Raw genomic sequence first — 27,996 nt, forward strand, 5'->3', positions numbered from 1 at the left:
AAAACGTGTGAGAGAGAAGAGAAAACGTGAAAGTACAACAGATCATTGAAGTGACCAATGAGGAGAGAACAATTGGCATGAAGCAATTTTTATTTTGTTAATTACTGGAATAACCTTTAGCAAAGGAAAAAAATAATTGCTTGGAAGGACAAAAAGGTCAGTTTGGGCAACACTTTAGTATTGGGTAGATAGTTGATTTACAATTTGCAATTTTTTACATCGGGAGTGGTAATTGAAATCAGAAATATGATGCAAATTCTCCGGACAACTCCATAATAAGTACAAAAAACATCGGGGATACCAGATCGCCTTGTTGTAATCCTCGTTTTGCTTTCAGCTGTTCCATAACTTGCCCATTGATGGAGTATCGATATGACACAGTAGTGACACAAACCATAATCCATTTGATGAATCTCATCGGGAAATTTAACTCACGTAGAATTTCTTCCAAAGCAGACCATTCCATCGTGTCATACACCTTCTCATCGAGAAATATATGTTTTCTGTTATAGCCCCTCAATAACTCGTGTGCCATCAAAATATTATCATGAATCACCTTACAGGACATAAAAGCTGACTAACTATCATCACTACCTCGTTGATCACATTACTAAGTCTTCTCGTAAGGATTTTTTATATGATTTTATAAATTTTCATACAACAGGCAATCAGGCTCATGTCTTTCATGGTTTTTGCATCCGACAATTTTGGAATCAAAATCACCAAGGCACAATTCACTCTACATAAATTCTATTTCTCTCAAAGAAATCCTTCACAGCCTTCATAATATCATCCTTAGTGATACTTCAAAAGAGCCACACAAGACACATTCAAAGCTTTGAGATGGGTTTGCCTCTCTCTTTTTTTTTAATAAAACAATGTTCATATTATTAAAATCATAAATAAAGTAGAGGTTATCCACTAATGTTCTCATACTATATTTAATGTGAAAGACTATGTCACCTAGATGTCTAGCTAAAGTGAACCTTTTGGGATTTCAAGATGCCTTTTGGAGTTTGACTTAAGTTTTTTAATAGAGTTTGCTCCCATGCTATTAATTATGCTCTTTTTAATTGGAAAGGATGGCTAATTACAAAAGATAAAAAAATTAACTTTCAATTATGATTGAGAGGTTATCAACTTTTTGAACTTAACTTATTATTGAGTAAATATAGTGTTGTTAATGACTTCAAAATATTTAATTAATCCAAAAAAATTATGATTATATTTGAATGTCACTCTCTTTTGTTTCTAATTATAAGAAGTTTTATGTATTTTATACAAATTAAAAAAATTTAATTAATTTTATATGAGAAATAAAAATTTTATATGAATTACAATTCTAGTATTTATTAATTATATAAAAAAGAGAAATTAAAAAATTAGTGGAAAATTAATAATAAATAATAATAAAATATTAAAAAATATTAATATTCTATTAAAATTATAAAATGATTTATAATCTAAATATTGTTTTTTTTTTTTTTTTGTAAAACAACGATTAAATTTATGACAGAGTGGACATTTTCCATGGTTATATGGTAGTCAAAACAAATTAAAATTTAAATCTCACCTAGAAATATGTAGTGACATTTAATTTATTACAAGTCTCAAATATGATTATCTCTTGATAAAATAATCTATTTAAAAAAAGGAAAAAAAAAACTTGTTTGTTTTTTCACATTTCACTTCTCACACCCTATGGATAAATAGATCTCATTGATTCAACATCAATTGCATATAAAGAAAAATGAAGAACTAGGAACAAAATAAATCAATCAACAAATCCCTAAAACCAAGTGGCATTATCCATTAGAGTAACAAATATAGGGATCATTAAAACAAACAAAAAAAACACTAAAATTAGAATAAAACTCTATCTCTTATTCTAAAATATAGGCATTGATAATTTGAAAGACACCTAAGCTTTCAACATATTTTTTCTCATTTTTCTTACAATTGTATGGTTTTAAATTACTCTTAGGAGCCAAATTCGGAATCCATAGAACCAAGAGTTGAATGGAATCCAATTGAACAAAACAACAACAAAAAAACATAGAGAAAACATAATGTCGGAAATAACAAGGTAAAAGAAAGAGTCATAGGTTTCAAACCCAACATCAACATTGTTTTCTTCAAAATCCAAACACAACCCATTATTGTTACACACAACAACGTTAGAAGAAACAAAGAATCAAATTGAAAAAAATTTAGTCTTTTTGGTTGGTCTCAACATTTTGATTTGATTTGAGAGATTTTAGTTTCTGGGTTTGTTGCAGAAATGCATTTTGCAACATTGTTTTCATCTGGGTTTATGTATTGAGAGAGAAAAATTGAATCTTTTTCAATTGGGTTTATGTATTGAGATTGAAAAATTGAATCTTTTTCAATTGGGTTTATGTATTGAGATTGAAAAATTGAATCTTTTTCATTTGGGTTTATGTATTGAGAGAGAAAAATTGAATCTTTTTCAATTGGGTTTATGTATTGAGATAGAAAAATTGAATCTTTTTCAATTGGGTTTTGATGGGTTAAAGTTTGAATAATCAAAGTGGAGACTTTCAAGAGAATGAGCAGGGAGCTGAATGGCATTGTAAAAGCATGGGAAGCAACAGTTAGAAAATCTGCAACTGCTAAGAAAAGGGCTAACAGCATCTTCACAACGATGTCTGTAGCCCATGTAGATGATGAAGATGACGACGACGACGAACAAGCTTCGTCGTCGTCGACAGAGTTGTGTCATGTCGAAAAGCTTTTCGCCAATGGTGATTTCTATACAGGACAATGGCTAGACAGGTTTCCACATGGTCATGGTAAGTATCTATGGATTGATGGTTGTATGTATGTTGGTGAATGGATTCAAGGTTTTACAATGGGGAAAGGTAGGTTTAGTTGGCCTAGTGGTGCTACCTATGAAGGTGATTTCAAGGTTTTTTATATGGATGGTAAAGGTACTTATATAGGTTCATCTGGTTATACATATAAAGGCTCTTGGGTTATGAATATGAAGAGTGGGAATGGGAAGGAGAGTTATCCTAATGGTGATTTCTATGATGGTGAATGGAAGAAGGGTTTTCAAAATGGGCATGGTAGGTATCAATGGAAGAAGGGGAATCATTATATTGGTCAATGGAGGAATGGTTTGTTTAATGGGAATGGTACAATGATGTGGCAAAATGGTAATAGGTATGATGGTTGTTGGGAAGACGGTTTACCGAAAGGGAACGGTACGTTTCGATGGGGTGATGGTAGTTTTTATGTTGGTGTTTGGAGTAAGGATCCTAATGAGCAAAGCGGTACGTATTATCCGTCCGGTTCTAGTGATAATCATTTTGAATGGGATCCTCAGGAGGTTTTCATCGATGAATTGAGTGAATGTAGGGTTTCTCCGTGCGAGGATGTTTCGGTTTATCCTTCGGAGAAGATATTGAGCTTGATGGGTTTCGAGGAAGATAATAATAATGTGAAGAAAAAATCGACACGTAAGAAAGGAACGGGTGGAAATGGAAAACCTAGATGGAGTTCAGTTGATGGAAGGGTTAGTAGTTACAGCGCAGAAGAAGGCGCTAACGGTTCAGGTAGAAAATCGACATTTGGTGAGTTGGGAAGTAATTCTGTTCAAAGTTGGCATAAATCGCCGCGGTTGAGAATAACCGCGTCGAAGAAACAAGGAGAAACTATAGCTAAAGGTCATAAAAACTATGAGCTGATGTTGAATCTCCAACTAGGTATCAGGTATACTGATCAGAAAATTTGTTGCTAATTTTCTTTTTCGATTCTAATTTTCATCGCGTAGTTACTAATTTCGTGTACCATAGCACAGACATTCTGTTGGAAGACCGGCTCCAAGTGCATCTCTTGATTTGAAATCTTCCGCGTTTGATCCCAAAGAGAAAGTTTGGACTCGATTTCCGTCAGAAGGATCGAAGCATACGCCACCTCATCCTTCGTGTGAGTTTAGATGGAAAGACTATTGTCCGGTAGTATTCAGGTAGTCAACTCATCAGGATCGAATTATCCGATTTTGTTTACGAAACAATGTATTTTCAAATTTTCAGAAACAATGATGATTGATTTGATTGCATCTATATTTTCAGGGCTCTTAGAAAGTTGTTCAAAGTTGATCCTGCCGATTACATGATATCGATATGTGGGAATGACGCTCTCCGGGAGCTTTCATCCCCTGGAAAAAGTGGAAGTTTCTTCTATTTGACGAACGATGACCGGTATATGATCAAAACCATGAAGAAAGCCGAAGTAAAAGTGAGTTCCATTTTAGTTAGCTAAAGAATCAAAATTTTTTTTCGAAAATATTTATTAGTCCACTTTGAGGTGATAGTTTTCACTGGATACATGATTGCAGGTTTTTCTGAAAATGCTTCCGGCTTATTATAAACACGTCCGGGCTTTTGAGAACACGCTAGTCACAAAATTCTTCGGCTTACATTGTGTTAAACTAACAGGAGCTGGACATAAGAAGGTAACGCGTAGGTGTTTATAAACTTTCGCTTTCGTATAAAAATGAAACTTTTATTCTTAATCAAACGCGCTTCGTAAATTTCAGGTTCGCTTTGTCATCATGGGAAATATATTTTGTTCTCAATACACCATTCACAGACGGTTTGACTTGAAAGGTTCAACATTTGGTCGCACAACCGATAAACCCGAGGCAGAAATCGAGCCAACTACAACACTTAAGGATCTTGACTTAAATTTCATATTTCGGTTGCAGAAATCTTGGTTCCAAGAATTTTGCAGGTGAGTTTTTTTCCGCAAGTTATCGATGGAAAGTAATTATTTTGAAGTTTGTTGATCATAGTTCTAAACATGTTTTCATGCAGACAAGTTTCTAGAGATTGCGACTTTCTGGAACATGAAAGGATCATGGATTATAGTATGTTGGTCGGTCTTCACTTTCGAGAAACAACTTCAACCGGCAACGTTACACCTTGTAGTAGAAATTCGGGAACATGCACCCCATCTGGATTTGACGATGGAGGCCCTCGTCTTTCTGGAGTCGACATAGATAATCTCATCGTAGATCCTAATCGGTATATACTCCATTAACTCATCTGAAAAATGTTGCAATCTTTTGATAAATTTTAACTTTTTACATATGAATCCAATGAAACCGAACATTAAACATTTTCTGTTTTGTGTGCTATGTTTCAGGTGGATACAATTAGGTATAAACATGCCAGCGCAAGCCGAAATGGCTTTACGAAGAAGCAATTGCGATACTCCTCAGTTGGTTGGAGAACCAACTGGGGAGTTATACGATATTATAATCTTTTTCGGTATCATAGACATATTACAAGACTACGATATTAGTAAAAAGCTCGAGCATGCTTACAAATCTATCCAATACGATCCAACGTCAATCTCATCCGTTGATCCAAGGCTATACTCAAAACGCTTTCGCGAATTCATCTTCCGAGTTTTTGTAGAAGACACTACGTAAGGGTGTAGTTTTGGTCAAAATATTCGACTTGTGGCATGTGGCCATCCATGTATAGTTGCAACGAACGACAGAGTTCTAATCAGCACGTCGATGCTCGTACTCATTTTCGCGACCGGCGCATTGAGGAGGGTACATTGGTGAATTTTGTTTTATTTACAACAATGTTGTTTCAAAATTGTATAGGAATCAACTAAAGGGGTAAGCAACATTGAAAATGTTCATTATGTAACAATTTTTTGTCTCCAAAATGGGGCCTGTATTTGGTGCTGAATGAAATGTACATATGTTGAGGTGGTGAACAGTTGATTTTTAGTGTGCAAAAAATATATGATGATTCTTAGGCATGTTCAATGATACTATGGTATTGTATCTAATTTTTCTTCCAAGAAATTTATTGACCAAAATTTCATTCTTTAAAGATGAACAAGTGAAATATTGCATGGTTGAACTAACACACTAGCATCTGATATTCTCTGAGCTTTTTACGATTTTAGCATCTGATATTCTCTGAGCTTTTTACGATTTTATATCTTATATTATGTGAGAGAATCATTACATAAGATGAACATATTTTTACATATCATTTGGAATCACATTTGAAATAATCGAGTCTCCTTTTTATTATTTAAACATCATACTCCCACATTTTTTGGTGAAGAAAAAATAGTGGAACAATATTCATTTAAAATATGATGATTACAACTTCTAATCTTAGAACACTTTCATTTGCTAGAATACATCATAGGGAAAGAAATTTACATTCTAAAAACAACACTAATAACTATGCCATCCAAAATTTAGACATCAATAAATAATAAATAAACATAGAGAAATTAGAAATCATTAGAATATGGTTTTTTCTTTACCCACCTCCCTATAGGGGTCACCCCTAGCGAAATCCCCAACTTACCCTTGCTTCGGAGATTCATCTTCGAAGTAATTTTTTTTTAGACTTCGGAAATGCATTTCCGAAAACACCAAAAAATTGGTGTTTTCGGAGATGCATTTCCGAAATGCATGAAAATTCAGTTATTTTTTACAATCAGGTAATATTTCGGAAAAGTGTTCATATACCATCAAAATCAAACCCAAACTCTCTCCAAAACTTCCATCAAAATCAAACTATTTTTCGTCTCTTAATTATTCACCATTACAGGACAAAAATTGTAATCGCATTGATAGTAAATTGGGAAGTCTCTTAATTGTTCACCATTATAGGACAAAAATTGTAATCGCATTGATAGTAAATTGGGAAGTCTCTTAAATGATAGTAAATGTAGAACGAGTTGTAATCAACCTGATTTGAAATTTCGAAGTGCCTTTTCTTTCTCCCCCACCACTCTCAGACGGTTACCTTCTAAGAAATGTGGTAACACTTTCCTACTTAAAAGCCTGCTCTCTCACCCATTTTTCTTCCAATCACATCCAAAATCATTTTCGATCTTTACTCTTTTCCTCTACTCACACATTTTCTCTCTCTTGTAACCAATTTCATCACAATGTCTCGTCGCGGTCGAGGAAACCATCTCGAAAATTGCCGGAGTCAACCATCTCCTACACATTCTCAACAATCATCCGTTAATGCTGCAGGATCAGGCCGTGGTAGTGGTGGTCGTGGCTCTCGCGGTGGACGTACCGCCGGTTCTTCCTCCTCCGGACATCCACCTCCTCCGGACATCCACCTCCTCCGTCATATGCTTCGCCGTCGGTCACCCCTACTCCTACTCCTACATATGTTGCAGCTCTGGTTCTTCGTCCACCTGTTGCAGCGCCATTCGTTCCATCTGTTGCAGCGCCAGTTGTTACTCCATCTGTTGCTGTGTCGGATGCTTCCTCGAGTTCGGCTCCGATTTCCATTGAGAGTCTGACTGCCGAAGTTAAACAGAAGGCTACTCTAGAGTCGGCTCCATCGTCTCAAAAGGCGGTTAGGTTCCCTAACCGACCTGGTTACGGTCAATTGGGAAGGAAAATTCAAGTTTGTGCTAATCATAATGAGTTGCGAATGGCTGGTAAGGATCTACACCACTATGATGTAAGTATAGTTTGTTCATAAGTTTTTTGAACTTTAAATGTATAGTTTTTGTTGTTGTTTATTACGTTGGTAAGTTACAATGTGGTATGAATTTCTAGAGGATCAGGACTTTCTAACCTGTTGCAGCGTCTCCTCCTTCGTCTTTCTAACCTCATTCTTGTATCATCAGGATCAAGACTTTTCAAATTCCCACTCATATGAGAATCAATCGGGTTAAACTTGACTAAAGCACGCCTCATTGACTGTGCCCATGTAGATTTTGTCCCAGACCTTATTTCGGAATTTCATTTCCGAATTCTTGAAAGGGGGGTGAATTCGGAGATGGACTTCCGAATACACCAATTTTCTGGAAAACAAATTTATTTCGGAAATACATTTCCGAAAAACACCTTTTTTTCCAATAAAAGCACTTTTTCGAAGATGTATTTCCGAAACAGGGGGTATTTCGGTAAATTCACCAGAGGTGACCAAGAAGGTTAGGAGGGGGGTAAAGAAATTTCCTAGAATATTAAAAATTCAATTCTTTAATCCAACAACCAAGTAAATTTTCTCCTGCCAGTGAGTTTAAGAACCACAATATTTAAATCTATTCAGTTATGGATTACTTCTTTAGTTGTGTACTGCAGCGTTCAATTATAAAAGTTCTTAATATTAATTATAAAAGAGAGTCTAATTTGCAACAACCACAGTTAGATTCTTGCTCATCAATATTTTTTCTTCATTCAAACTTCTTTGGGTCTTTTCATCAAACAACACATTGAGAACAAAATTAAAATAAACTAAACATAAGAACAACACACAACTAAAATAAAACAGAAAACAAAGTAACAATTACTATATCAGACACACAAACACAATATTTCAAAGATTTCAAATCTTTCGGTGGTGGAGGCTCTGGAGGAGTTCGTTTTTCATGTCTATACCATTATGACCCATTGGTTAGTGAAGATGGTTTCAGAGTTCCGATGGTGGAGGCTCTGGAGGAGTTTGTTTTTCATGTCTATACCATTTTGACCCATTGGTTAGTGAAGATGGTTTCAGAGTTCCGATGGTGAAGGCTCTGGAGGAGTTCGTTTTTCATGTCTATACCATTTTGACCCATTGGTTAGTGAAGATGGTTTCAGAGTTGCAAGGACTCGATGTGTTAAGAAGTGTGGTTGGGCCTAACTCAACCCTACAAAACCGGCTTGTAGGGTGAGGATTGCCCCCACTTTATAAGGACATGTTCATGCCATATATTGTCCGATGTGGGACTCTTAACACACCCCCTCACGCCCAGGACTAGACAACTGGAGCGTGGAAATAAATGGCGGGTGGCCCGATAGCGGAAACCATAGAAGGTGGCCCACTGGATCTTAAACGAGGCTCTTGATACCATGTTAAGAAATGTGGTTAGGCCTAACTCAACCCTACAAAACCGGCTTATAGGGTGAGGATTGCCCCCACTTTATAAGGACATGTTCATGCCATATATTGTCCGATGTGGGACTCTTAACACGATGGTTGTTGGCATAGAGGAGTGAAATTATGATGAAGGTGCACTTCAACCCTCTTCATACACAAATGGACAAACAAAAATGTCTTGATAGCTATTTTTTACAACAAATATTGTTAATACTATTTGACCAAAAAGAATATTGTTAATACTATTGCACCCATATTATCATAATTAATTTAAGCACATGAGTAATCATGATTCATCTTTTTTTCTTCTCTTAATTTTGTGATTTATTGTGATAACCAAATTATTGTGTCATCTTTCCATCATTTTCCTTTAAAATTTAGTATTCATTATTTTTTTTTTTGTCCTATTAAAACTAATGATACCAAATGTTTCTAACAATGATTTGAAAATCAACCCAAGAAACGGTTCAAATAATTTAAAACAGTTGAATCATAATCTAGAGTTCTCAACAATTCAAATTTTTAAATATTGGTTTATTCTAATTCACCTCATCATAAAGTAATTAAGAACTTCAGTTAAGCATTAAATATAAAGTATTTGCTACATCAATGTTTCTAACCTAGTGCAAGAAATTTAACAAAGGGTCCATTATGCATTTTAACATTTTAAGAGAATAAATTTACACAATCAAAGACCACTTAGCATATAGGTTGGTTAGTTTTCTCAACAAAAGGGCATAATAAAAACTTCCATTCTTTGCTGCTTTACCAAACTCATCCATCACCTGTAATGATCATACAAAATGTTTAGATATTGTTAAGCCTAAAACTAACCTTAAAAATTATGTTGTTAATTAGAAATAAACCAATAAAGAAAAAAAAACATCAATACATACACAAAATGTAACACTTATAAATCAACTAGTGTAGTGTTTGCTAGCTCTTTTGCATGCAAACAATGTTTTAGAATCAGACCAAACCGAAGATTGAACCGGTCTTTTAGATTATAGTTCAATTGGTTCAAATGTGATTGAATCAGATGATAAATAAATAAATAAAAGATTAAATTGTTATTAATAAAGTAAATAAATATATTTTAAAAATAAACTCAATTAAACCAACGGTTTCAGGTTCAATCGCTTGACTCAAATTTAACTAGACTAAAATTCAACAAAGATAAAATAAACCGACAAACTAGCCGTCTTTGGTTCAACCGCTTGAATAGATTGAATCGACCCGGTTCGACTTTCCAAACATTGCATTTACTCTAACTTTCTTTCATTTCTTTAATCAATTGTTAGGTTTCCTCTTATCTTTTTCTTTTCCATGATGTCTCATTTATGTAACAAATGTGCGACCCAAATAGGTTTCTAAATGAAGCAAAATAAATTAGGAGTGATAAGCAAGATGTGACATTAACCAAAATTGAAGTTATGTTAGGTCAAATATTTCCATTTAGGAAAGATAATAGCCAATCAATAAATTGAAGGACATTATTGTTTGGGTATATATTTCATTGTAAGAAACAATATTAGTTGTCCTTTCCTTCATTAAAGTTGAAGTCAACCCAAATATGAAATAAATGAGATGAAACTAAACATCCTATCAAACAAATGTTGAAGTTAAATGGTGACAACCATTGTGTACATTAAAACTTTCCTACTCCTATGTTGCTAGCTTTTGAATTATTGAAATCAATGGCTTGTAGTAGTTGTTGGTTTTGGTAGGGTCTATGTGACTAGTTAGTAGAATAGTAGTATTGAATTATAGCAATGAATGGCTATAACATTTTTATAGCTAGGAGATGTTGAATTCTATGGAAAATGAAAAGATTGATTAATTAATTATTTTTATTATTTGATTAAAAAAATGTAATCTCTATCTTCATAATAAATGACTTGTTTGTTTATTTCACTCATATTAAAAATATATACTCCTTGTGGTCTTTGATTGTATAAATTTATCCTCTAAAATGTTTATTACACACATATTAAAAATACATATTAGTATAAACTAATAATTTGTGTTATTATATACTAAACCCTTGTGTAGTTTACTATATGCATTTATTATTTATTTTTAAATATACTATTAACCTTTTTGAAAAGTGAAAGCTACACTTTAGCATACAAATGCTTTTTAAAAATTAATAAATAAAAGATTTAATTACCACCTAGGTTTTTTATTTTTAACTCAATTCACAAAACTTTTTACCTCAAATTAAAAAATTATTGATCTTTTACTTATAATTTTACTTTTAAAATTAATAAAATATCTATTTTATAATAATGTGTCATTTATATTAATGAACATAACATCAATTTAAATACAAAATGTAAGAAAAAAATCAAAATTATTTAAACTTCAAATAGAGAGATTATTTTCTACAAATAAGCTATAATAGGGAAATTAAAACTTAAACCTAAATAAAAATGATTAATAAATACATTAAATTTATAAAAATCGGTGATTATAATATTTTTTAAAAAAAAAGAGTGAGTATTATGGGACACCTCTAGAGTAAGCAATTGATAATTAAAGTGTGGAAATTTATGATGTGGTAGTGGAAATGTCACAATTATGAGGATATAATATAATGGCGGTAGTGAAAATATATTATACACCACACACTCATATAATGGACATAGACAACTGTACAATTTCTGCTTTTTTTATATTGTTGTCTGTTGATTCTCCAAAGTGACATTTTTAAAGTGACTCTCACTGTTCTTTTACCCTTCCTCAACAACTGCAGTAATACTATTATTTTTAGTACACTATAGTTTTTACCTTTGATAGTGTCTTTATTTTGATCTTCATAGTAAAAGACATGGTAAAAAGAAAAAGTGTAGATATGTAATGTACAAACCACATTATTTTGATGATTGATGACAAAGTTGACATAAGTTCAAGAACAATTATGACTATTTGTTTGAACTTATCTCGACTTTAATAGAGAAGTAAATTTTGTTAAGCAATTTAAAGTTAGAGAATGGAATTGGAGTGTGGATACCTACTCCACCCTAAACTTAAATTTACCGATCTAATTTATGAGTTTCTAGGTAATGAAATAACACGCAGTCACACATTCAGGGTATTAGTAATCGTTTGATCAATATTAGATGATTTAGATTTAAATTTGACATTAAAAAAATTTTAAACCGGTATTTTATTGAGTCATAAAATCTTGATCAAACTATTATTAATAGTTAATACTCTAAATGCGTAAATGCGTGTTTTTCACAACTACGAGAATCCAATTTCCAAACCTACATATATGTGTGTGATCGGGGAGAGAAAAACCGACCATGTCTAGGATGAGTATGAATACCTATTTTCCAACCCGTCAAAGTTGGGTTATGTGGATACAAAATTCACCCGACCCGACCAATTGATTACCCGACTTATTGCAACTAAATTTTTTTCACATAGAACTAGTAAACATTAAAAAGTGAATTTTTTTTCAATGTTCAAGTTAAATTGACTTATTTAAGCAATATAACCAAAAGGGTACAAAATGTTACTACTTTAAATTCAACAAAAGTCAAATTCTTACCTTATAATAAATCTCCATCTAGCTAGCAGAAGCAGGGTAAGCATTATTACTTTGAACACCAATTCCAGAAGAACATTCACCATTTTTTCCACTACAATTGTTCCCCAATTGAAGTTCAGAAACACAAGGCATTGGATTTTTCCCATCAACTCCATGATCATAGAGAAACCCTTTAAACACATGGCCACTAATATGAACCGTTGCCAAATAAGCAAACTCATCTTCTCCATTTCCAATGGCAGTTACTCTATGGCATTTGAATACAGCAGGTGCATGAACTTGACCTGGTAATGCCTCTTTGAAACTAGCATCTGTAATTCAAAAAATCGTCACTTCAATAACCGTAATTTCGATTATAGTAAGATTTGTGGTGAATTTATGCAATTGTATCATCTTGTTTGGGCATTTGGTCTGAGATTAGGGTTAAATGACCCGAGTTCAAATTGTTTAAACATCGATGAAGAAAAAGTGACTAGCTTAACGACTACTCTCTTCTGATTATTGGTCTATATATAGATTAGATACATTAAATAAATTAATATTTAATTATATATGAGACCGAAGAGTATTAATAGTAATTATTCATAAAAAATATATCAACTTAACTAGATTATCACATATACTAAAGATCTAAAGATCTAGAATCTCCGCATTTAGGATAATCATGCATTTAGCCATTCAAACCAGAACTATTTGATCAAGATTAGACGATTCAAATTTTGAGTTGTGTGATTCGTGTGTAGATAAACTCAAATACGTCAATCTAAAATACTAATGTGACATCGGGTATAAATACATACAACCCATGTTTGAAATCGCGACAAGTTCAACAAAATCGAAAAGAAAACATAAAAATATCATTTACAAAAGAGAGTGAAACTACCTTGATGACGAGAGCTATTAGCAAAACTCTTTGGAGTAGCACCATTAGAATTCGAACTATGAGAAGTAGCAGCACCATTTTGTGAAGACCCTAACAAAATCTTTGGTCTCTTAACACCAGAACAACCCTCACCACCACTACCATAACCACCACCACCGCCGCCACCAACAACAATCTCTCCTTCTCGCTCCCTCCGACGAGTCGAAGGAATCCAAGTACTCTTCAAATGAGTACTACAATCATAACCACGTCCCTTACAACAAGTCCTACATCTCCTAAAAACACAATCTTTCTTCGCTCTATTGCCACAATCATGACACACTCTATACTCAGAACCATACACACCATTCTCTTCACTCTCCATCATCACCATCTTGTTATTACTATCATTATGATTATTATGATTCTCATCATCATTATCATCAGTTATCACTTTTTTTGGTTCTGGACACATCCTAAGGTTCCAAAAATTGTTATTTTCTTGAGCTTCATTGTTTTGAGACTGGTTTGGTTGTTGTTGTGGTTGTGGCATGCATGGTGTGGCGGTAAGAAGTGGGAAAATTCCAAAACCGACACTTAAGGAAGCTGATGAATTGTGATCTGATGAAATGGGTTGGTTTTGATGATTGTGTTGTTGATGTTGTTGCTGTTGTTGATGATGGTGAAGAGATGAAGGTGATGGAGCTATGAGAACTAGGTCTCTTAGGCCTAACATACTCATTGGAAATGGAAGAGGTTGTTACAAAATGTGTGAGAGTTTTGAGGTTTCGGAGAAAAAGAGTGTTGTTGTGTTGTGTTTGTGTGTTTTTTGAGGTGGTGATGAATTTATGGAGATTGGTGATTTTTATAGAGGGAATGAGAATAGAATGGTGTGGTTCTTTCTATTCTTTTTATGCAAATCTTAAGAGGATATGTTTTGAATTTTGAGCAAACAAAAGTTACTAAAAAATGTATAAAATATAAGTTGTGGTTTATGTGATTTTTCTTATTAAAAATGTAAGTTGATGTTTTTAATCTTAATTTTTAATAATTTCTATTAATTTCTATATACTATTTTAGTTTATAAAAACAAAAAGTATATATCAAGCTAACAATAACAAATGTTCTAATGTGTTATTTAAAAAAAATCATAGATGAAAACTTTAATTCAAAAACAAAAATTTAATATTTTTCAGTGTATAAATCACATATCATTTACATTCAATTTCATATTATTAATAGAAGAGTTAAAAATTAATTCTTATTTAAGTTTAAAAAAATCATTTCATTTATAAATCAAGCATATTTTAAAGTAATTAAAATATTGGATAGATGAGGCAGGTGAACGATTAATATGTTATATAAAAATTCAATCTATGGCATTAACATTTAATTATATTGGTTTAAGATTGGCTAAAATAGTGGCACAAAGAATCGATTTTAAGTGTAGTTTGTACATGATACACATAAACTTCAACTTAATGAAACTTTTTAAAAAATAAAATAAAATTGTTAGAATTCTTACACCCATACTAGTTGATAATCTCAGTCGCGTAAACTTGAGATTAATCGAAACGCCATTTAGGGAAATTATTAGTTTGCATTGTACATCTAGCTTCGACTAACGAGAATTTGAGGTTGATCAGAATGTTTATAGAAATTTAAAATTTACATTTTCTTATCTTTAACTGACACGGACTTGAGGTCGATTTAAACAATATTTATGTATTAATACAACATTGTACTTATTTACATTTAGGAAGTTAAATTCCAACATTAAACTGCTAAATGTAATCTCTCTCTTTTATTACTTTATTATAAAAAAATATCATTAAACTAAATTAGTTCTCCAACTTTTTGAAAATAATATAAAATAGTATATCTTTTGTGCAAAATATTGGGTACTATACTACTATGGTCTACTGCTACAGGTTCTGACACTGAAACTCCACTTACATTACATACATATTCTTGGCTTAATAGCTTCATAGAGTAGTGCTGTAACTAATATCCACAAGTTATGTGGCTACCCACATTGCATCTTTTGTGTGCCTTCATTTCTAGGTTAAGCCTTAGGTTACGTCTTGCACGTTTTTTGTTATTAAATTCATCTATAGTTTGATGAGTCATTTTAGGCTTTATGTTTTGTTGTAAATGGAAGAAAGAGACATGAGAAAATGCAAGAAAACAAAATAGGGTTTCTATTTTGAGGGAAGTTAATGGAACATATGGTGGGTTGGGAGTAATTCCGATTTGGTGTGTTTTCTTCTTTCATTTCAATTCATTTCATCATTATTCTTCTAAAAATTTCTTCTTCAATTTGTTAAGTTATTTAATTCTATATTTTTTTTAGGAAAAGTATTTATTTACCCATCCTTTTTGAAAAAATAGTTTACTCTTTCTTTTAGGATTTTTATAAAAAAAAAGTAATTAAAACTCTTATTTTTTAAAATACATAATAAAATGTTTTTTTCTTCCGCTGTGCTCCCTTCATTTCAAATTATAAAATGTTTTGAATATTTCACACAAATTAAAAAACATAATTTTATATATAAAAGATAAATTATGTATGAATTTAGAATATTAATCTTTTGTTTAGTACACATGAAAGAGCAATTTAAAAAAGAGAAAATTTAGATACAATTTTTTATGTGTGATTTATACTATTTTCCGATGAAAATATGAGCAATGTTTTTTATGTTTTATCTCTAATGTCCAATCCAGTTTTTATGTAAATACTACTAAGATGATTCTTCTTAAATCTTTACCTTTTAGGATTGTGATACACTTATTGCATTCGTATGGATCAAGCGTTAATTGTTGGCACCACTATCATGAGTTTTGAATATATATATATATATATATATATATATATATATATATATATATATATATATATATATATATATATATATATATATATATATACAAACTAGACCATGACACAACTTAATTATTTGGTGTCATGACAACATGTATCGCGAGTTGAAGTATCTCATTGTCTGCACACTATCCTAGAGCCGTCAAATCTCAATAATTGTCTTCTGAGACGATTTAGGGAAGTTATACCCAACAAACGATCTATAACCGCGGGACCATAAGATGGCCAAACCCTAGCATAATATAAAATGAGTTGGCTTATAACCTAAGGAGCATTAGATAAGATAGGAAATTAGATTCCCTGACATTTATCCCTTGAAGTAGCTATCTTAGAAGAAGGTTTTAGGGTCTTCAAACAATGAGATGGTCACACCCTAGCAATTCACCTGATTAGGATGACCAACACCTAAATACTAGTAGATAGTAAATTATGAGATCTCCTATCATCTATTCTCTTACACATGTGTCCAAATAAGAAATTCTAGTGCCTATAAACCTTGGAATTCTACTATAAAGGTGGAGGTCAAACACTAAATTCAAAATCTACAGGACCCTTACAATTATCCCCGAACCAATTCCACGCAAGAAACTTAACTAAAGATACAGTATCATTCACATCTTTGTAACTAACCTTAAAAAGAATATCATTTATAACTAATCAGATTGATCAAGTTACTGCTAGTAAGAAAAGTAGACGCAAATTCTTCTTGATTCTTCCTTTCAAGAGATGGCCCTCAGGTCTTCAATTGATCTAAGAGTGACACACTTTGAGCAACGCACCCAGACCAATCCAGATGATAGTAATATGCCAAACACGCTCAGCCACATGACAACAAAGAAAGAGATGAGAATGAGTTTCATCTTGACCTAGACATAAAGGACAAACTAAATTATGAACTCTCATCAAGACCCCACATTTTGTAAGATCATCCTTGATTTGAAGCTTACAAACTATCAAGCTCCAAACAAAATTTTGAATTTTACTAGGCACATTTGCTTTTCACAACAGTTTGAGAGCATTCAACCAAACCAAATCTAGTTGTGAACCTGTTAAGGACATATTTGTCAATCTATTATGAGCATATTCGATAGAGAATTATGTTGCATCTCACCACCAGACAAAGGCATTCAAAAAATCAGGATTTGAGGCAGTGACTAACAAAGTGTTTTGAACACCTTCCCAATCACTCCTCGAGGTGTTTGAAGTCAAGATTGAATTGATCCTAACACACCACAAACAATTGTCTCTAATATAAGAAGCAAATTCCTCCACCGTAAGTCTTGAACCCCGCACACAATCAAATTGACCATGAAAATAATGCTTCAAAAAATTTGCTACACATTTATGACGCCTAAAATCAATCTTAGAATCATTTCCTAATTTATAAGAAATGTTGTTATCGAAACAATTTGAGTCATCCCATGTAACGCCAAAAATCAATCTTAGAACCATTCCCTAGTTTACTTCTAGCGTATTTGGATTAGTTTTTGAAAGTCCTGAAATCAATTCTAGATGTATAGAATTGATTTTGGGTAATTTTTAGGTGTTTATTTTATCAAAAGTAGAATTGATTCTGTTTTTAGAATTGATTCTATTTGAAACTAGAATTTGTAGTTTCTATTTCCAAAATTGATTCTAGGTGATTTTTACACTGAAATTTATTGTTCAACTCACTTTTACAGAAATGTATCCAAACATAAATCAATTATGCTAAACTTTATTCTTCTAAAATCAATTCTACCAAACCTGTTAAAATCAATTATATTCACTGCCTAATCAAAACATATCCTAGAATTGTCTGAATACGTTCATTGATTTTATAGAAGACATTAAAAGAAATCCCGTGGCTTAAAAGGTTATCGGATAGATTAATCATTTCAACAAGCTTTTCTATTTCCTCCTTTTCTCAATAATGAGAAGAAAAAAAAATACTGATAAGAATCCGTTACGTTTTGTCTATACCCTTTATATTTCCTCTTTTTAACTAGAAAAAAAATAATATAATTTGCTCATTTTTTTTCTCTGTCTCTCACCCTCTCTTTTTGAGTTTCTCTAAAAATAAAAGGTTCACTTGATTACGTTACAATAATGTACATAGACACACATACCTTTCTTCTTTATGAAATTCTTATGTGAATTCGATACACTTACTATTTATATTAGTTTCATATGTTTTATGTATTATAAGAAAATATGATAATTCCATTTGTTGCTAATGTGTTAAAAAGGAAATAAATTTCTCCACAAATATGAATATCAAATCATTATCATAGTTTAACTTGCAATCTAGATAATCAATTAAATAGAAATACAATTAAAATTTTCAATTAATATATGAAGCTTAAAATAATTTAATTATGTACAATTCAAATTATAAAATAATATGTTTTGCTCTGTTGAACTAGATAATGATTAGAGAGGATGAATTTACAGACTACAATCTCTTATAATTGTTTAAAAATTTCAATGCGATGAAGAGATGATTTATCTACAAGAAGATTAAACTTCAATGCTCAATTTAGTACTAAAAGAAAAAGAATGAGAAATGAATTTTTAATGAGATATGATTTGAATCCATGTGAAATGACCTCTTTAAACAAGGGAGATGGTGGATAACTGCATGCACGTGAAACGATGTGGGATGTAGTTAATCGTTGAATTAATTTGAGAATTTTTTTATGATATTCTCGTAAGACATAGTCTACAATACAAAGGAGAAAGAACGTATTTAATAACTTACTTTGTTACTAGAATTTCGCTATTTGAATCTTGCAGTTAACGCAGAAAAAAAAAATATCAATCTAAAAAATATGTTGAATAAATATTTATCTAAGTCACCACCTATCAAACTATTGAATTAGGTCAAATTCTTCACTGAACAAAATCCTCCACATTAAATAAATAAATATAAATAAATGAACCATCACTTAAATCACAAGTAAGATCAAGCTAAATCCCTAAAAAATTCTCAAACATTATGACACAATAAACAAAAGTACTAGGATATGATGTTTAACAAACATTCTTCAATCTTTTCATGTGATTAAATTAGGGAACATGATTAAGCAACCATCAACCCCAATTACTTGCTTAAACAAACAAGAGTTGGAAAATGGGACCAACCAACCATATTTTATGGAAAAGTAGGACCAACCTAAACCTAGTTACTAGTATAAGTAGCTAGTTGAATCTATGATGCATTATAATAGGTCAATATCACAGAGCCTACCCTAGTAATTGAGCTATAGATTTGCCTTATTGGAAAGTAAAAATAGGGCACTATGGAGCTATCACGCTATAGGAATGGTACTTCATTCATTAGTCTTTCCACTCACTGCATAAAAGTTGGCCCTCTTTCTCTTGTTTTGACAACTAGACTGACAGTGATATGGCATTATGAGACTTTTATTTTATTTTTATTTGCACTTTTTGTTTTTTAGTTATGGGTAGCAATAGCATGCCATCATGGAAGTATTAGTAATCTACTATGTATAGTGCATATTAACAAATTCTTTTGAAATTAAGATAATTTAAAATAAATGCTCTCTAATAATAAGATTCCCTCGATTTTTTAATTAGTAATTTGCCACTTTTATGGAAGTATATTAAAAATATAATTAATTAAAAAATATATTAAAAAGTATCATAACTTAAAAGTAGCTAAAATGAAACAAAAAACAGAATAACTTTAAGGAACAAAAATACAATCAATTCTATTTTAGAAAAATCAAACACCTCACAATCATTTCAGAATTTACACATCTAAAATTGTTTTTGATTCTTCTCACACGTTTAAATTATTAAATTATAAATTTTAGTTTCAAATAAAATCAATTTTAAAGGCATAACTAATTCTATTTTAGAAGAATCAGACACTTCAAAATCACTTAAGAATCTACACCTCTAGAATTGTTTTTGCCTCTTCCAAAAACCAAACTAAACATAACTTTACTTCACATAGAAGAATGAAAAACGTCATTGATTAAGAGAGTTGACGATGATATAATCAAGTAAAAAAAAAGATAATAAATAGGACCATTTTAAAAATAAATTTTCTGGTTTTTTTGAAGAACCTGATTTATTTTTATAAAACCAATTTATAAAGTGAAAATTATTTTCTCTTACACGCTCAAGACTGAACATCTGAAGCATGAAAATAAATGGGTCCGATAACGAAAATCTAATAGGAATCGGCTAAATGAATCTTAACAAAGATTCTGAGTTGAAGCTATCTTATTTTTACAAAACAACTTTTATATATATATATATATATATATATATATATATATATATATATATATATATATATATATATATATATATAGGAGAGATATATTTACTCCAAGAGTAAGTGTAGAAGACTTACTCCAAATCTTAACCATTGATTTTCATTAATCTAACGGTTTTAATTGATTATTTAATCTAATTATTTTTGGAAATATTGTTCTTTAATTAAAGCCGTTAGATTAATGATAAGCAATGGTTAAGATTTGGAGTAAGTCTTCAACACTTACTCTTGGAGTAAATATATCCCTCCTCATATATATATATATATATATATATATATATATATATATATATATATATATATATATATATATATATATATATATATATATATAGAACTCTTAACATTTATCCTATTAGTTTGTTCATTAAAAATAGCATTGGCTCAATAAGATGAGCATGCCGTATTACAAAAGATTAAGGCTGGTGAAATGAAAGGTACCAAAATCTTGTTCTTCTTGCTTCTTGGTTTCAAGTTGCAAAGAAGGTAAGAATGTCTCTTGCCATAAGATTTCAGCCCAATTGAGATCTATTTTTAAAGGCTATCTGAGGCTGCATAAAGAATCCAAGATAAACCACACCCCCTTTTCAAAATTGTGGTCTAGTAAGTTGAAATACAGTTTAGTGCAAGTAGTTACTCAGACATGAACCAATTACCACAAGCACAAAATACATACGACTATCTATTTCTTTGATCTATATTTTTTGAAATTAATGTTGAAACCTGACAATGTTAAAAACACTTGTATAGAATTTACATGAAAGTGTAAAATGTAAAGATTATTATACATTCTCCACTCCTTATATGGTGTTGCTTTCTTTGTATTCAAGTGTTGTCTTTCCATTTATTGGACAATCTCGTCCACTTCAGAAGTTGCAACCGCATTTGTATGATTGCGTAACTTGCAAGCTATTGCTGTGTCGAGAAAATACAGCGAAACTCGCTCCCATGAACTATAGCTTTCATTTCATTTACAAGCTAACCAATATTCTTCTTTGATGTTGTCTGAATCAAGACAAAGGAGGAATTACCATGGATCGGAGTTGTTACCGAGAAAATTTCTAGCGACTGACGGCCGACTCCATCCGTGTTCTAACTGGATGAGACTCAATCGCATTAGCAGTTTATCCACAGCAGCGTCTTCTTCCATGATTCTTTTAGAGTCTGATAGTTTCATCACTTGTGTAGATGAGTTCTGCAAAAACCAAATGGCACACATCACATTCGATTAATTTGGCAACAAAACGTCATTTGGTTCTGCATTATAGGATGGTTATAGAATATAATACTTTCAGATCCTGGTATTTTGTTAGGTATTGCAGCGACTCCTTGTATAATCCGCAATGGTAGAGGAGAACGCTGTAATCTCTTAGCTCATTTGCATCATTTGTAAGGAGGATAAGGCGTTCACATGCTGAAATACCAGAAAGTTTAACAATGGCTTTCAAATATTGAGAAAAAAAGAGAGAGAAACTGCATCAAGTCCATACCAGACAATGAACGCCTCATGTCGCCAAAGCGCACGGTAGTCCAAACACCTCGGTCCAGTCTATGTTGAGCAGCCTTAGCTGATGCAATTTGAGAGCCACTGCAGTTCACAAACTTTAAGGCTAGTTCTTAAACTAAGCACCGACCCCTCTGAAAAAAGGTGTGCCCGTATCCGTGTCAGTGTCGGTGTGATTACACCGACACTTGTGATTTCATTCAATTTAACTTTTTTTTCAAATTTAAATATTACCGTTTTCAGCGTCTTAGTGTCGGTGTCGTATCCGGTGTTTGTGTTTCATAGATTACAATAGATAAATAAAAGAGAAGAAAGGCATTCTATAAAGTACCTTTCCCCAATAAAATCAGATCTATCGGCACAGTTAGCAGCATGTGCTGCCCTTAAGAATAAGGTTTTTGTATGATCATGATGAAAAGGCCAGAATGCATGTTTCAGATTATTTAAGATCTGCAGATATAGACTAACATGAGTGAGTGCTAAAGGAAAATTAACAAAGCCAAGAATAATCCTAACAACACACTCTCTAACATATGGCAGAATATGCTATGGAAGTGTCAAACTCAGAACTTAGGTCTTAAAACCAGGAGCTCCAACCTCATTTTTCCATATACATTGAAGAAAACCTTCTTTTTTGTTTCAAAACGATTTACAGAATGGCAAATCTATTGTCATCACGGGTGTCTAATTACACAAGGTACTCTCTACTGTGAGCTATGAGGATGACGCAGGTCAAACATCTGCAGATGCAGCCATATCCCCTCAGTTTAGAGGTTGTCTCTGCAAATAGAACCCATGATCAGTAGGTCACTGTTGAGTCCTACATTAGATGAGATATGGCTTGAGAATATGGTTATAAGTGGGAGACATCCCTCCTCTTACAAGCCGATAGATCACTCCAGTTCCAGATGTCCAGTCCTAAGCATGAGAGAGTATGTTGAGAGCAGTGTTATCAAATATTTGCAATTGCGGCGCTATGGCAGATATACGAGGTGGTTTTTAGGCTCGCTATGCAATGGTAAATATCAGCAGATATTGCGGGTTTTTCCGCCATAATCCGCTATAGTGGCGCCACAAAGCATCCGGTATGGCGGAACTTTGGCTCTCCGCCATGGACAACACTGGTTGAGAGTCGCACATTGTAGCAGACATCCCTCACCTTACAAGACAACTTTGTAGGGTTGCGTTAGACCCAACTCAAATTTTAAGAGTCAAGAGACAGCCATGCCTAAGTGGCAGCACTTATACTCAATTTATGATACAGATGCAAATTTTATGCCAAAACTGGAAAAATATGCACATGATTTTTTATGTTAACAAAGGAGATACCAAAAGTAGTAGAAGTAAAAGAAAAGCAAGTGATCAAATGTTACCTCAACCAATAAGTTCCCTGATGTCATTATGTGTGCTTGGTCTGATTCCTTGCTTTTCAGCTTATGGTAGCCTTTTGGAACATTCAGAACATCATGAGGGTAGTAAATTTCAGCATCAAAATACAAAAGGCCCCACAAACGAAGCATTTTCAGAATTTCTGAGTATATAAGTGACAGCATTGCAGGTGAACCTGATCGATGAGTCAAAACCTGCTCAGAATATTTAAGTAAATCTATCAAATTTCTTCCATTTGCACACACAAAAATTTCTCTTCAGAAAAATTTAAATAACAACGGATACATTACCGAGTGAAGATAGAGTGCTTGTGGCTCCAATAAATTCGCACTTGTTCTTCGGAAACCCTGTTGTAACCAAAGGTTGGAAATAGTAAATAAGTTTGCATGTTGGGAAAATTGATGAAAATCTATTAAAGGTTCGAGTTAAAGACATGTCTCTTATCTGACACGCTACAGTGTCAGACGCTGGCACTTATATTCAATCACTTTCATTTTCTTTAATTATTATTGGTGTCTAAGTGTCGGTTTCGTGGGCGTGAACTAGTAAGTACATGAGAACCTTTCAAAAAGGTAAATTTTTTACTCATTCTTTTGGATGATATATCAGTTATACAAACTGGTACTAATGAGAAAATCAAATATAGTATAGTTCTACAAAAAAATTACCATCTTAGAGAACATTTCTTTAGAGTTCAATTTCTGAGTTCTCTCCTTCACAGATCTGATTTACAGCTAAACTACACAAAATTGATCAATTGTTGTAATTTCTGACCTAAAATGAATCTAACTGTTACTATCCGAGCCTCTAAAAACAATTAGAGGTTCGATCTATGTAGCATTGACACTTCCTACTGAAGACATGCTTGGTAATCGGCACCAACACAACACATATAACAAAATTCGATCACTTCTATTTTCTTAAATTAGTGTCAGTGTCAGTGTCGGTGTCAGTGTCAGTGTCATGCCCAGCATATAAGCACTTCATAGGGTTCTATTAATCTGCCAGGGCTTCCATTTCTTATTCAGGATACTTAACATCTACCACCCTAAAACATTGCTTAAGAGTTCACAATCCTTTAGTAGTTAATACACACACGTTGAAATGAAACAAGCATACAACTAGCAATTTGAAATCAAATTACATACCTTATGAACATACAGAAACCTCTCTACGCTTTCTAAAAACTTCTCGGGCGATGAATCGCTTCGAGGGTTATAGTGAGGACAGTAATCCATTGAAAGATCATCTAATCTTCCAACAAAAGCATCAACAGGAAGTGGAACCGATGAATGCGATACCAGAGAATCATCTTCTGCAGCTATATAGAGAGCAGTTCTCCCCAAATCAACATGTCTGTTAATGCAAATGCTTGTTTCTTTCTCAATATCAGTAAGTCTCTTAATTTGTGAGCAGAACCCTTGCCTTGCTTCCTACTCATTCATCAACCAACAACACAGATTCAAAAACAAAACAAAGCAAAACTTGTAAATTTCAAATGCATAAAGATAATACATTTTCCAACACATCATCAAGCCACATACATGGTTTCAAATTGCAGTCAGCAATCGCAATTACGACTACAATATTGCTAATGCAGTAGTCTCTGCAACTGCATTGAACCAGTATTGCGGTGCCAATTAAAATCGGGCATCTGACGACTTTAGGAACTGCATCAGACAATGTCACTCATACCAAAAATCAAAATTTTAGAACATCAAAACTCAATTTTCGTAATGAAAAATCTTAACTTTAAGCCTCTTGGTTAAAAAATACGATTCAAAAACAAAACAAAACAAAAACTTGTAAATTTCAGATGCATAAAGATAATCCACTTTCTAATACACCAAGCTACAAGCATAGATTTAAATTGCACTCTGCAACCGCAATTGCAGCCGCAATGTAGCTGATGCAGTGGTCTCCGGCTCTCCGCAACCGCATCAAACCATAATTGCAGTGTCATCTAAAATTGCACGTGTGACGACTTTAGGATCTTCATCAGACAATGTCGCTTATGTTTATTCAATTATTTTCACGAAAAATCGAAGTTTCAGAACACGAAACTCAATTTTCTTTTATTATAATGAAAAATCTAAACTTTAAGCCTTTAAGCCTCTTGCAACGGTGTAGTTCAAGCACATTTCAATCAAAATTCATGCAGCAACGGTTGCAACGGTGTAGTTCAAGCACATTTCAATCAAAATTCATGCTGCAACGGTTGCAACCGTGTAATTTAAGCACATTTCAATCAAAATTCATGCTGCAATGCTTGTTACAGCAGTTACAACAATCACAATATCCATAATGACTGCAATCGCAACACGCGCAACTGCAACCACATCCTGGAACACAATTTAAAACCATGACTACATGTATGAATAGTTCACAACTTGAAACAAACTCGAATAAACAAAAAATCAACCATAACAGATAACAAAACTTACATATTTCCAATCTTAAGTTCAATTGACACTAATTTCCAAATTAAAAAATAATAAAAATTAAGTAAAAAGTCAAAATAATGAAACATAATGAGAAAAAACATTGAAATTTGAAGAATCAATCAAGAGATGAGATTTTACTCTAGCATGTGTAGTATCAATTCCAGAAGCATCAAGAGCATCATGCAAAACGAACTCAAGATCATCCTTTGCCACGTGCTGAACGTTGGAACCCCCGTGACATAGGAGACGGGAGCATGAAGAAGAAGAGAAAGGGAGAGGGTAGAATTGGAATTTGGAGAATGAAGAGGGAAGTGTGAAGAAAGAGGACATAGTTGAGTTGAGTGGATAGTTGATTATAGGCAGACAGAAAGAGAGTTAACATGTGGTGATCAAGGAGATAAAGATGATTAATCAATCATTGGAGAAAGAAAAGTATGAATCAATGTTATGTAACTGATTTGGATTGGATATATATGGAGATATTTTACTTGTTTATATATATATATATATATATATATATATATATATATATATATATATATATATATATATATATATATAGGGGACGACTCAGGTGAGAACACCTGGTTATTATGAGAAATGAGAACAATGAATCACAACCATTAAATTTTGATTTTGTTGATTTTAATGGACTTGATTGGTTTCTCTTTCTATGTTGATTTAAAATAAATATTAAGGATTCTAGAAAGAGAAACCAATCCAATCCATTAAAATCAACAAAATCAAAATTTAATGGTCGTGATTCATTGTTCTCATTTCTCATAATAACCAAGTGTTCTCACCTGAGTCGTCCCCTATATATATATATATATATATGAAAACCTATGAAGCACAGACTCCGACACGGACACTGGGACACGACACGACACGGACACTCCGACACCGATAATGTTGAAAACATAGGACACCGACACCGCTACATATAAGCTAATATTTAAATTTCATTTATATCAAAATTAATGTCTTTAATTCTTTATTGATAACATTGTTTCAATACATGTTTAACCCTTTTAGATGTGTGAGAATTGTCCAAAAAATATATAAATGTGTTGAAGCAAAGAAAAAAAACAAATTTTTATTTGAAACATTTGTCTGAGTTGTCGGACATATGTGGTATGAGTGTCATATGAGTGTCGGACACTGATTAAAAGAGTGTCGAAGCAAAGAAAAAAACCATTTTTAAGGGGACACTTGTCTGACTTTTCCGACACTTGTTTGACTTTTCCGACACGTGTCGTACGGGTGTCATACAAGTGTCGGACACCGACGCGTGTCGGACACCGCGACACGCCTACTCCTAGAGGTGTCCGTGCTTCATAGATGAAAACACTTTTTTAATAAAATTTGGTTTTTTTCCGAAGGTGCATTTATGGAAGCATAAAAAACATAATGAACGTTGAAAAAATTCAAATTAATTCAATTCTGAAAATCCTTCTTAGATGTATCTACATAAGCACACAGTTTTTTAAAAAACTGGAGTTGTTCCATATGTGCGTTTACGGAACTACCTAACGTTTCATTTATTCTGTAGATGCACCTACGGAGCATTCTTAAACTTCAAAAACGCACAATGGCGTCTGTCACTGTTCCAGCCACTAACAAACCTCATTTTGGTGGCTTGATCATCCATTTTACACATAAAAAAATACCTACATTGTCTCTAAACTATGTTTCTAAAACTAACTAATGATTTCTACACCTAAAAGTGTATTCAAACTCTATTATAAGAAATACTCAAAAACTCGAAAACTTATCGATTAAATTGAGTTTTGAAGTTGTTGAAATGTGTTGATCGTCGATGTTGACGTTCACCGTCAAACTCGAGAGAAAACAAAGAAGTTTGGTGGAAGTTTGATATTTGAGGTTGAGAGAGATTAAAAGAGTAGAAGATGAAAAATGTGAGAATGATAGAGAGTATTAGGGGTACTCAAACCCGCTTATAAAAGCCGAGAGAAATATCTAAAATAAGAGAAATTCTCAGCCAACTGAAATCTACTTAAGAAAATACATTGGATCTTTGCAAAATTCATAAAAATTGCACTTGGAATAGGAAATTTCTCCTACAAAAGACCATTTTCATGTCTTCAATTTTGTATTCCATATGAGATCGGAAACAATGTTTCTATTGCTATCGAAAATGATGTCATTCTGCAT

The 27,996-nt window shown here is 32.6% G+C and overlaps 3 protein-coding genes across 3 annotated transcripts; 1 reads left to right on the forward strand and 2 right to left on the reverse strand.

The window, feature by feature from the left end:
* The first annotated feature begins 1,933 nt into the window (after nucleotides 1-1,933).
* On the forward strand, nucleotides 1,934-5,866 carry LOC131593280 (phosphatidylinositol 4-phosphate 5-kinase 6-like). The gene is made up of 7 exons (XM_058865705.1): nucleotides 1,934-3,735; nucleotides 3,824-3,991; nucleotides 4,098-4,263; nucleotides 4,364-4,480; nucleotides 4,565-4,758; nucleotides 4,842-5,051; nucleotides 5,173-5,866. Exons 1-7 carry the CDS (start codon nucleotides 2,570-2,572, stop codon nucleotides 5,459-5,461), a joined length of 2,310 nt encoding a protein of 769 aa, XP_058721688.1. The 5' UTR covers nucleotides 1,934-2,569; the 3' UTR covers nucleotides 5,462-5,866.
* A 3,586-nt stretch (nucleotides 5,867-9,452) lies between these two features.
* On the reverse strand, nucleotides 9,453-14,198 carry LOC131593281 (protein LATERAL ROOT PRIMORDIUM 1-like). Its single transcript, XM_058865706.1, has 3 exons — nucleotides 13,337-14,198; nucleotides 12,454-12,764; nucleotides 9,453-9,682 (listed from the first exon to the last, which is right to left on the reverse strand). The coding sequence occupies exons 1-2, from the start codon at nucleotides 14,055-14,057 to the stop codon at nucleotides 12,472-12,474; spliced, it is 1,014 nt and encodes a 337-aa protein (XP_058721689.1). The 5' UTR covers nucleotides 14,058-14,198; the 3' UTR covers nucleotides 9,453-9,682; nucleotides 12,454-12,471.
* Nucleotides 14,199-21,054: 6,856 nt separating this feature from the next.
* LOC131593282 (uncharacterized) lies at nucleotides 21,055-26,271 on the reverse strand. The gene is made up of 8 exons (XM_058865707.1): nucleotides 25,960-26,271; nucleotides 24,526-24,810; nucleotides 23,668-23,724; nucleotides 23,362-23,571; nucleotides 22,320-22,438; nucleotides 21,975-22,072; nucleotides 21,774-21,898; nucleotides 21,055-21,679 (listed from the first exon to the last, which is right to left on the reverse strand). Exons 1-8 carry the CDS (start codon nucleotides 26,149-26,151, stop codon nucleotides 21,512-21,514), a joined length of 1,254 nt encoding a protein of 417 aa, XP_058721690.1. The 5' UTR covers nucleotides 26,152-26,271; the 3' UTR covers nucleotides 21,055-21,511.
* Nucleotides 26,272-27,996: the final 1,725 nt, after the last annotated feature.

This window comes from Vicia villosa, linkage group LG3, assembly GCF_029867415.1.
Source record: "Vicia villosa cultivar HV-30 ecotype Madison, WI linkage group LG3, Vvil1.0, whole genome shotgun sequence".
Taxonomy (NCBI): domain Eukaryota; kingdom Viridiplantae; phylum Streptophyta; class Magnoliopsida; order Fabales; family Fabaceae; genus Vicia; species Vicia villosa.

What these genes read in the sequence shown, in the direction of transcription:
- LOC131593281 (XM_058865706.1), bottom strand. Translation starts at nt 14,057, where the DNA reads ATGAGTATGTTAGGCCTAAGAGACCTAGTTCTCATAGCTCCATCACCT. An exon ending in TAATAGCTCTCGTCATCAAG is followed by an intron (nt 12,765 to 13,336) that starts GTAGTTTCACTC and finishes TTTGAATTACAG; the next exon opens with ATGCTAGTTTCAAAGAGGCA.
- LOC131593282 (XM_058865707.1), bottom strand. Translation starts at nt 26,151, where the DNA reads ATGTCCTCTTTCTTCACACTTCCCTCTTCATTCTCCAAATTCCAATTC. An exon ending in TTGATACTACACATGCTAGA is followed by an intron (nt 24,811 to 25,959) that starts GTAAAATCTCAT and finishes ATGAATGAGTAG; the next exon opens with GAAGCAAGGCAAGGGTTCTG. An exon ending in TCTGATTTTATTGGGGAAAG is followed by an intron (nt 22,073 to 22,319) that starts GTACTTTATAGA and finishes TGTGAACTGCAG; the next exon opens with TGGCTCTCAAATTGCATCAG.
- LOC131593280 (XM_058865705.1), top strand. Translation starts at nt 2,570, where the DNA reads ATGAGCAGGGAGCTGAATGGCATTGTAAAAGCATGGGAAGCAACAGTT. An exon ending in AATCTCCAACTAGGTATCAG is followed by an intron (nt 3,736 to 3,823) that starts GTATACTGATCA and finishes ACCATAGCACAG; the next exon opens with ACATTCTGTTGGAAGACCGG. An exon ending in TATTGTCCGGTAGTATTCAG is followed by an intron (nt 3,992 to 4,097) that starts GTAGTCAACTCA and finishes CTATATTTTCAG; the next exon opens with GGCTCTTAGAAAGTTGTTCA.